We start from the raw sequence: 9,978 nt of genomic DNA, 5'->3' as shown, positions 1-9,978 counted from the left end.
TCTGGCTCCACAAGTTCCCCCTCATGGGTAGAGAGAGAGTTACAGGTTTAACTACAGGAAATTAAAGGTTAGTGGTCTTTTTCTGTGGTTTTTTCATTTTAAAAAGTTCACCTGCCAGCAGAAAACTGTGTGTGTGGAAAATCAAGAGCACCTATCAAGAATTGTCCCTTTTGAAAAGGCCACTTTCCTCCCCCTTCTCCTGCTTGTTCATTACCATTTTGAGAAGATGCTGACCTTTTTGGTCCTTGCTTTGGCAGTAGCCCTTTAGAAAGGAAGAATTAGAAATCACGTAAGGGACTGGATTGTGCGGCTGCTTAATTCCTGCCAGAGAAAAATGTAATAGAAGGTTATTCCTTAGCTGCTGAAAACAGATACACAAAAAATGATCCTTAAATTTAAAAAGTTGTTCAAATGTAGCCCGTGCTGTAGATGTCAGCAAGGGTTAACTACAGCGAGTTAGAAGGGTTGGTGCTACCTTGCCTGACTGCTGAACAGAGAATAGGCTGAAATACAATGTTAAGTTACTTAAAGCACTTTTCCTTTTAGTATTGTTATGGAAAAAGGGACCTAGATCCATTCCCAGACAAGCATCCTTTGGGAAGCACATCAATTCTTAGCTCAGCTTCTCAGCTGGCTACAGTAAGACAAAAAGAACAGGTACAGAGTAACAGGAACAACCAGGCGCTTTTCTAGCACTAACTTCTCTCCCCACCATCCAGCAGCAGCTTCAGAGCTACAGGTGGTGGCTGAAGATGCTGGAAAGAAAGAAAACAAGCCCAGGGGCATCATTTACCCCAGGACTCCCAAATCTCCCCCCACCCTCCTCTCACATCTTTTCCCTTTCAGTATGCTGCTACTCTTCCTGACAGCTCTGTCCTCATTTCCTAAGCCTGTGTGACTGATGTAATTCCTGATAGCAAGTTTTAAGAGTTTCTTGAGTTGGGTTGACCTGAACATTGAAAAGCAGCTTGATATTATCATGCTTGCTTAATCACCTGACTGGTACAATCTGGCAAGAGCTTTAATGCCCTCTCTTTAATGCCCAGAAGGTGGACAGACTGCATATTGCAAGAAGCGTGCACGTCCCTATGATCAATCAAGATCGGTGAAGAAAGAAGACACCGTGCTGAAAGGGCAGATGCTGAATAAAATACCCTATTTATTCCTTTGAACTCAGTCTGCCTGTCTTAATCCACCTGCTTGTAGGTGGACACACTGTGTTTGCTGCTAGAGACACTGGAGTAACTCAGCTGCTGTTTGCTAGGAGCATGGACAAATCCAGCTGGGCTCAGGTCACACTGCAGCGTATCAGCAAAACTCACAGCATATTTCTAAATTCTTCTTCCTGCTCAAGATCTGTCTAACACTTGAGCTAAGTCTACAACAGTAAATAACAGTGCAAAGAAATGTTTCCCTGAACTGGAAAGTGCTTATTTATTCTGTTAAATTATTAATGCAGTTCCCAGCATAGTATTAGCCAACTCACACTCATACAAACAACTCCCAGCCATGGTTCAGGAGTCAGCTCAGGAATCACTCCTGATTTGCGGTTCAATTCCTGCTATGCAGCTGCCCTGCTTGGAAGATAAATTTTATGTTATGGCATGTGTCACCCTCTGCCAGCTGGCCTCAGTGCCAGCAAACAGTCCTGGGCATATTTAACCTACCAGAGTCAATATAGTCATTATTCCTAAGTACTTTCAGATTGCTCCAGTACAATAATAGACACAGCTCCTACTTCAGATCACTTCCCACCTGGCTCAAACCTCTGAAAAATGCTGCAGTCTTCACCTCCTGCTTTCGGGAAATGATTAAACTTCTAAGCAACTCCACTCCAAACTCAAAGATGGGGCATAGCAGCACTGGATATACCTGGTGCATGCAGGGTAGGAAGGAAAGAAAAGAAAATACTAGTATGAAACAAAACTGACACTCAAATGAAAGAGAAACAGGCCCTGAAGTATCTTGACCTGTCTCTTTCCTATGTTAAAATCCTTGCCAAAGCAAGGGAACTCCTTTATCAGTTCATAGAAGAGGCAGCAACACTCCAACACCATGTGGAAATTTTCAGTTTGCCTTTACAGTTTTAGGGTAAAACTTGCTTAACAGAGAACAGGTTGTATTTGTTTTGAAGGGAGTATACTCAGACACAGGTGTTCCAGGAAGCTCAACAGGCTGCTGTTGCAAGAGCTCTTCCTTCTAAGTGTCTTCTGAATGCAACAGAAAGTGAAAAAGCATGTCACAAGATCAGGCTGAGCCTGCAAAAATTCTGTTCCCCTTCTCAACTCCTTGAGCAGCCTTAGCTCTACAAGCATATCTAAGATAACCCATGATCACAAGACAGTGCTGTAACGTATAGGTGCTGGGGTAAAGTTCATGTATTCCATTATTTATTACAGGCATTTATACAATACCTATATCTATAGCAACACTTTATATGGCTTGGATTACAAGCAGTAACTATTCCCTGGTAACACTGAAACTTTAGCAGGACAGAAATAGGAATTTTTTCCTGGCTGGCTAAACGTAGAGGGCATTCAAACTTCCAGGTAGTGAAAAGCTGAGGAAAAGGTGCCCTATTGCATTTCCTGAACATCAACAGGCTTTAGCTTAGACATGTTTCTTAAATGGAAGTTTGGTCCTAGACAATCCTTTAAAGACTCCAGTTCTTCACTAGTCTCAACTATCAGTGACAAATTATATGGAGCAGCTTAAATCTTAAACCCCTGAAGACTGAGAGCATGATTCTCCTTGTCTGCATCTCTAGAAAACCACTCACACTCCAGGGAGGGACTTTCCAAGCAACTAAGTTTTGCACCCACTTCATGCTGATGAAAAGAAACACATGGTTTGTGAAAGGGGAGACAGGCCCTCAGCACCTTAAAATCCCTCCAGTCTTTTGCCTTGCAGACTTTGTCTTGCTCACCACTTGAAGGGCAGCAGCAGAGGCTAGACTACCTAGATCAAACCTTTACCCAGCTGAATACAGATAAAACTAAATAAACTAGTTATCTAAATTCCAGATGTATCTAAAACTGTGATACTGAAGAGACAGGTGCCACCTTACACACTGAAGATGCTCCCAGTATCCAGACACGGGGACCATAACATTTCCAGGACACTGAACTGTGCCCCATGTACATGGTCAGGATGCAGGAACCACTCTCCCTCAGGCTTCAGCCTGGCAGGGACCCTTTGGGAACCCCCAGTACAAACCCACAGGGCAAAGTCCCCCAAAGAGCCCTCAGCTGCACTTGCCATAAAATAGCTGCTCACAAGCATGCAAATGCCTGGAACTTCAAGGGTGAAGTGGGGAAGCCTACATAAATTTCTCCTCATTCCTAAGACATTCCTCCTTTCCCCAGTGCCCCAATCCTGAGGCATGACCTCTAACTCACTTGTTGAAATGGTATCACCCCACAGGAAGGAACCAAAACTCTTCCAACCAGAGAAGACACAAGACAGAGCACATCCACGTGCTAAATGTTCGGCTAGAGAAGTGAGCATCTCAGTTCCACTTCCTGCAACATCTCAAACAGAGGCCAGGCCCTGTTCTTTCCTCGCAGAGACAAACACTTCAACAACTAAACTGGAGCCATGCTCCTCCTGTGTTCTCTCTCTAGCCCAAGCAGTCCTGTGTCTCTGCAAGGACACAACGCAGGAAGGCTGACCTCTCTGTCCATGATAGCCTGACACTGGGTACTGTTCCAGGCAGGTGGAGGAAGGGGTTTAAAAGCGCTCCAGTCACTGAAGGAACTGGATTTTCTCTCCACTTCTGAGCACATTTTCCAATTGCTAGAGCATCACACGAAATATATGTCACCACTTCCTGCGGCCAAGTGGGGTTTTCCTTTATTGTTGTTGGGATTTTTTTGTTTGTTTGTTTTAAGTGAGCTGTGCTTAATTCCTTCAAAGAAGAGACACATGCAGTTGTCTTCAGGTACTGCTGTAGCTCTGGGTTCCCAGTAGACAGAGGCATTTTCTTACCATCTTAAGTGAGATGCTTCAAGGTCAGAGGGCTAGGATTTCAGCCACGAAGTTCCTAGCATTCCCCACCATCTCCCAAGCAGCTCCCTGATAGCCATGGCAGATCCTGCTCTGGAGACACTCCCTTTGCTCTGTACAGCAAGCCTAGGCACTTTTTTCAGGGTCTGAAGTTCCCCTCAATGCCAGGGCCCATGGCACACATTGCAGCACTTCACTACTGTGTGATTAAACCCTCCATTAAATCTAACTTAGCCTCCCTGATGCAGTTCACCACATTTAAAATGGTATTAAAACAACAGCAACAAAACACCAAACCCCACCCCAAACTTACTGCACTATGTAGCAGCAAAAGCTCTTGGAGATCCTGGAATGACAACACTATACACATAAAAGCATTAGAAAACTGCTTTCTAAATAGCAGGCAGGATTGTAGCCTAAGTAGGACAGAGCAACACACACATCTGAAGACAACTGTTGCTCTCAGAATTCTTATTTATTAAGAGCAGAAAGGAAATTTTGCTTAAGTTTTATACATAAAAAAGTAAACAGGAAAATTTTCTTTTTATAGTCTTTCCACTGAAGAAAATTGAGAAATAAGTTGTCTTTTTAGATAATGTTTATTTAAAAAAATAAAATTAATTGACAAAGATACCACACTATTTTGCATGCCGGTCATCCCTTATGCTTGCAGAACCCTGTTCAATGCATTATTCTTTAGCAAGAAACCGCTTTATCAGCAATGCATAAGCAAAAGAACCACATCAGTCTGGACTAAAACCTTGACAGCTGCTTCAGCTACACAAGCTAGTGCGATATCTCTGTTTTTACCAGCTCAGGTCTTTAGTAAATAAATTTCAAGTGGACACTAAACAAGTATTTCACTAAGAGATGATGAAATATTAAAATTAAAAGCAAGTTGTATTGCAGCTGTAATTATACTACATTAGAAACTTCAGTTGTTGGGGATCCATTCGCCATATATAGATTATTTTGTAATCAAGGTAATTACAAAGACAGAGCATTACTCCCTGCATGCTTTCCCAGGCTTTGAACCAACAGAGTTGACTACATGTAGAGTTGACTAGGGTGTACTTGGAATTCACTCTCTCAGGCAGGAGACTAGTTAAGGAGTGTTACTGATAACAAAGAATAAAAGTTATACAACATTGATTATTATAAATTACGTTGTTCTTATCTGCTTTTTGCCTTAGTCTCCTATGTATCTTCACATCTGTTCATGTAGAAAACCAACTCTTTCTTATTTCTCCTTATGGTGACTTCCCATTTACTAATGGTGATTAGAATGCGTGGAGGACGACTTGATTCGGAATACGTAGATGTGCAGATGGGCAGCAATCTGATTGCACACACTGACACAGTATCGAAGCAAATCAAAGAGAGAAAAGATCTGCCACAGGAAAAAAAAAATACACACATTTAGATCTATGTTTTCACAGAGTATAACGCCACCTGCATACTTCAGAATAGAGGCACTGCGGTCTTCTTTTCACTGACTAAATCTCCAACTCTGTAGGAATAATCACTCAGTGAAGAAAGAGTTTCTAGGCATGCTGAGCTTTTCTCCAGCTTTGTAAGAATAGAGACTCTTAATTCTAGAGTCAGAGAGGGGAAACCAGTTACAGTAGCTACACAGATACTGTGAAATTCTCCATTAACTCTGAATGGTGATAACGATACATAAAATACCAATTTTATTAAAAGGTTAACACTGCGTTTTGGTAGATAACACTTGAGTGCTTGATAAGCACATACGAGTTTAACTTATGATATTTTTTCCTAATGGGTGCTGCTAGTAATGACAGACATTACATACTTCCAAGAGCTTAAGGCACAGCTGTACTACACTTGCACATTCTCTTGCTAACAAGACATCGACACAAATCTTCATAATATTCTATTCTAAGCTTTGAATGTTTGCTACATTGCTTTAAAACTGTTTAAATCATGCACCAAGCAAACCATGTTAACCTCTGTTTGCATGAGCTCTGTTGAAAATCAACTCAGTAAAGTAGGTTCCCTAGTCCCACTACCCTTTAGGTGAGTCAGCTAGGCTCAACCAACGCAAACAATATTTGTGAAAGAGCACGCAAATGCTTGCAATGATTACTGACAAGCAAAGCGAGCTCATACTTACCAGGGCAATCCAGAGTACAATATATTCATCAATAAAGCTGTTAAAATACTGGTCCAGAAACAATAGTGCTGGGCCTATGAATGCTGTGTCGTGCAGGTGCATTTCGCTTTTGGTCATGTGTGCAACCTATATTAAAAAAAAAAGGAAGTTTAAGAAATAAACCTACGCTAGCCAACGTAGAGTGATTTCAGAATACACAAAGCCAAAAAAGTGCAGTTCAACCCACATTACTGCAAGATACATCAAGTACTTAAGTAGCAGCAGCTATACTGTTTTAACCATGAAAGACTACAGTTATATGAGATGTAAGGTTTGCAGAGAAGTATCTTTCATTAGAACAAAGAATGTAGCTACAGGGAAAAAAACCTAACACATTTTCCAGCCCACAAACTCTTCCTCCTGCCAGAAACAAAACAGTAAAATGGAAGTAGACTGGTAAATTTTAAGGTTTAGTTGAGCCTGGAAACAAAAACTCACAGCTGCTAGATCTTCAAAAATCAGAGACACTTGCTGTTCCTCTCACTCCACCTATTTGTTCCCATCCCATAAGGATCACCACCTCTCTCTGGTTACAATTTGATGATCATGTCTTTTCAAGCCCAAGTGTGACCTTCCCACCCTCCCCCACATGCACAGTGGCTGTCCTACACCACATCCTCACTTTTACCAGCACAATTGTTGATATGACTGTGTAGTAAACTGGTCTTGGTAAGAAATAAACTTTTCTTCCACTGCAAGTTATGTCCAACACTGATCCAGTTCATGTGGCAACACAACATACGCCTGCAGAACTGAGATCGTGGGGGACAGCAGTTATTTAATCCCTCATTCTCTCTGTTCAACAGGGGCTCCTCTCCTGATAGCATTGCCATCTGTTCCCTGGTACAAGCCTGTTAATAATTTTAACCACTACTTCTCTCCAATTGTTTAAGTTAAACCCTGAGCAATGGTTCCAAACCTCAGCAGCTCTGTCACATTCTCTGCTTCTCCCAAACTTTCCTCCTCTCTGCACCTGCATCTGAGAGGGGGGTGTAGCCACCTCTGTTCCAGCCCAGCTCATCACACATGTGCATAAACACACAGCAAAAGTGTGAATAAACAGCTGGGAAAGGGGGAGAAACAGAACTCAAGCAACTGTAAGCTGTACTGGCACTGACTCTGTAACCATGGCGTTAGCTTGAGGTTCACCACTCCTGTTTCAAACAGAAGAACGGCTCCACTGTACCTCCAAGCAATTGAAAATAAGTAAAACTTCAGTACACAAACAGGTGCAAGATAGTCAATGGAATAACCAGAAAACTTTAAAATCTACAAGAAGTTTTTCTTACTGCAATAATAAGAAACTCCAAGGGTCTGGTGCACTTACCACTAATTTATTTGTTATCTTAGCAGATACAAAACCAAAAGTAAGTATATATAAGCAGGGATGCCTTTCAAAGAGCTGCACAGCAGATTTCTTGTAGATCATTGCAGCTAATGCAATCACTGACCCAATATGAAGAAAAGGTGAAAGGACACTTGTTCCCTACAGCAAGATAAAGTTAAAGCATTAGGTTAACAAAACATACATGGTACAAAGAAACCTCAATAAGCCAAACACTCACGTGGTATGCAATGGGTGGTTTCTAACTAAAATCACATTAAAAACATGTCTTTCTGAACACTGGTACTAACAGGAACAAAGTATGGTAAAACTTGAGTGAACATCAGCTGAGAATGTGGTTGAACCTTTCTTGTGCTGGGGGAGAAAATGAGGTTTTAGGCAGCAAGAAGTGCGCATTTCTGAACTTGTCACACAGCAACTAAACAGCATTCTAGGTAGCAAATAATCATTAGGCCAGCATAGAATTGCTTTTTGCAAAACTCCCAGGGCTCTAGAATCAATCATCATCTTCACTGAAACAGAAGGTTCTTGTGCAGATACCTCCACCTGCACTTTTTTCACTGGTAATATGAATAATACAGATCATCTAGAAGAATCCAGACCATAACCAATCTTCTTGACAAGTTTCCTTCTGAATAGATTTTTGCACTGGACTTTTCTATGAACTCTTTCACGGGTTGTGTATTTGTATAATCTGTTCTATATGATTAATTAAAAAACAAGTATCAAAGTACCATAAGCACTTTTAATCACTCAAAAATTTTAAAAATCTTGACTCCTAAAGTTACTATTCTTATGCAGACAATATTAACTTGTTTTTCCCAAGCCAGCAAGGAACTGAAAGGAAAACATTTCACATGTAGGAGGTATTATGTTAAATAAAAACTAAAGGCATGGCTGAAAAGCCACTCAGTGCTGAAGAGTAACTAGCAGAACAAAGTACTTACTGCTATAGTGGATCCATTTTTGCCAACTCCACCTGTGAAGATCACACCAAAATAGTTTGTACAGGAGAATATGGTTCCTGCGACAGTACAGAGAGCCGGGAATATTTTCACCTGAATATTCAGTATTGGAATCTTAATGGAAGAGAGACAAGAAGTTAAAATATGCACAAGCAATCTAAAATTGGGCTTAATACTTCTGGTGCACTCAAACACTCCACTTTCCAACACCATGTTTGCTTTTCTTTCTCTGCTATACAGAGATTTAAATTTCTACAAGGCACAGAGAAATATGTATTTTTCCAATAATTCTTCCATCAAGCTTCCCATAAAGCTGGACTTATCTTCAGTTACCTGAAAAGAGCCGTCAAAAGCAGAGAAGTGGACAGAAACCAAGAACTTGCAAGCTAAATCACCCAGCTATCACATGGAAGAGAAATGCATCAGTCATCTTTTCTGAAGCTGGTTGTAAAACTCACAGATGCAGCCCAATATCAAACTAGGCAAAGCAAGAGGCATTGGCAAAAGCCCCTTAAGAAACTGGATCCTATCTTATGGGCAAGACAAGGGAAGCCAAGAGAGATCAGACAAGTCATCTTAGAGTCAGTAAGCCTAGGAGAACAAGCAATGAGGTTGCTAAAGAAGTGAAAAATGAGTGCAGGCAGCTTTGAAAAAGGCATTTTTTAACAGTAGTGTTTCAAGCAGAACAGGAGAAACTAGAAGTGAAGAAAGTTCAAAATAAACCACAGGAGATATGGTATGGAAGCAAGTGTTTAGATGAACTAACCAAAACTTCCCAACTTATCTATACAACTACTAAAAATCCTCACAGGCTCTTAATTCAGGAACTGAAGTCATAACACTCAACTGAAAAACACGCTTGGTCCCCCAACAGCAAGGAGTCCAACTACATACAGAAGGCCAAATGAGGTCAGGTTGTTTCTATTTTTCTTCAATTATACTCTCAGCGTAGCTTTCAGCAGGTAAAGATCATTAGTTTTCTATCACATTCAATAACTTAATCTCTTGATCTTTTCAGGGCACAATTAAGAGTCAGAGCCAGCTTTAACTCTCCATGCCTTGCTCTTAGGCAGCCTACAGATGAGCACCCAGACCACCTCTCCAAATCACTGCCCCACAGGCTTCTGGCCAGCTGGCATAGTTTCATGACACTCAAACATATCTCTCCCTTGCTCAGGCTGCACTGTCAAGCCAGAAAACATTTTCTGAAAACAGTAAACAAAGAATAATGATAAATAAAAGGCATATATTGCCACAGACTGGAGTGCTAACTGCAATCATTCCTTAATGTTACTAGGCACAGGACTTCTGAAAGACTCTCCTCAGCCTTATAAAGGAAGGTACTTGTGCTGCCCTCTGCTTCAGTAACCATACTTTGGTATTTAAAGAATGGGGTGAATTTGCTCTTCTACAGGAAGAGGAAAACAATGGCAAGCTTCATACAGGAGTCACAACACATTAAGCTTGACATTTCCCAAAGACAAGGG

The 9,978-nt window shown here is 41.2% G+C and overlaps 1 protein-coding gene across 5 annotated transcripts in view; it reads right to left on the bottom strand.

The window, feature by feature from the left end:
* Positions 1-4,585: 4,585 nt before the first annotated feature.
* The window catches only part of CEPT1 (choline/ethanolamine phosphotransferase 1), a 32,207-nt gene continuing 26,814 nt past the window's right edge, over positions 4,586-9,978 (bottom strand). For all 5 annotated transcript variants that reach the window (XM_030000525.2, XM_030000526.2, XM_030000528.2 and 2 more), the window contains exons 6-9: positions 8,474-8,605; positions 7,509-7,667; positions 6,143-6,268; positions 4,586-5,395 (exon numbers count right to left, since the gene is read on the bottom strand). In XM_030000525.2, coding sequence (XP_029856385.1) covers positions 5,276-5,395; positions 6,143-6,268; positions 7,509-7,667; positions 8,474-8,605 — 537 coding nt within the window. In that variant the 3' untranslated portion in view covers positions 4,586-5,275. The remainder of the gene's footprint in view (positions 5,396-6,142; positions 6,269-7,508; positions 7,668-8,473; positions 8,606-9,978) is intronic.

The sequence above is a fragment of the Aquila chrysaetos genome, chromosome 24 (assembly GCF_900496995.4).
Source record: "Aquila chrysaetos chrysaetos chromosome 24, bAquChr1.4, whole genome shotgun sequence".
Lineage (NCBI taxonomy): Eukaryota > Metazoa > Chordata > Aves > Accipitriformes > Accipitridae > Aquila > Aquila chrysaetos.
The sequence above is the reverse complement of the archived record's forward strand: the minus strand, read 5'-3'. Positions and strand labels throughout refer to the sequence as shown.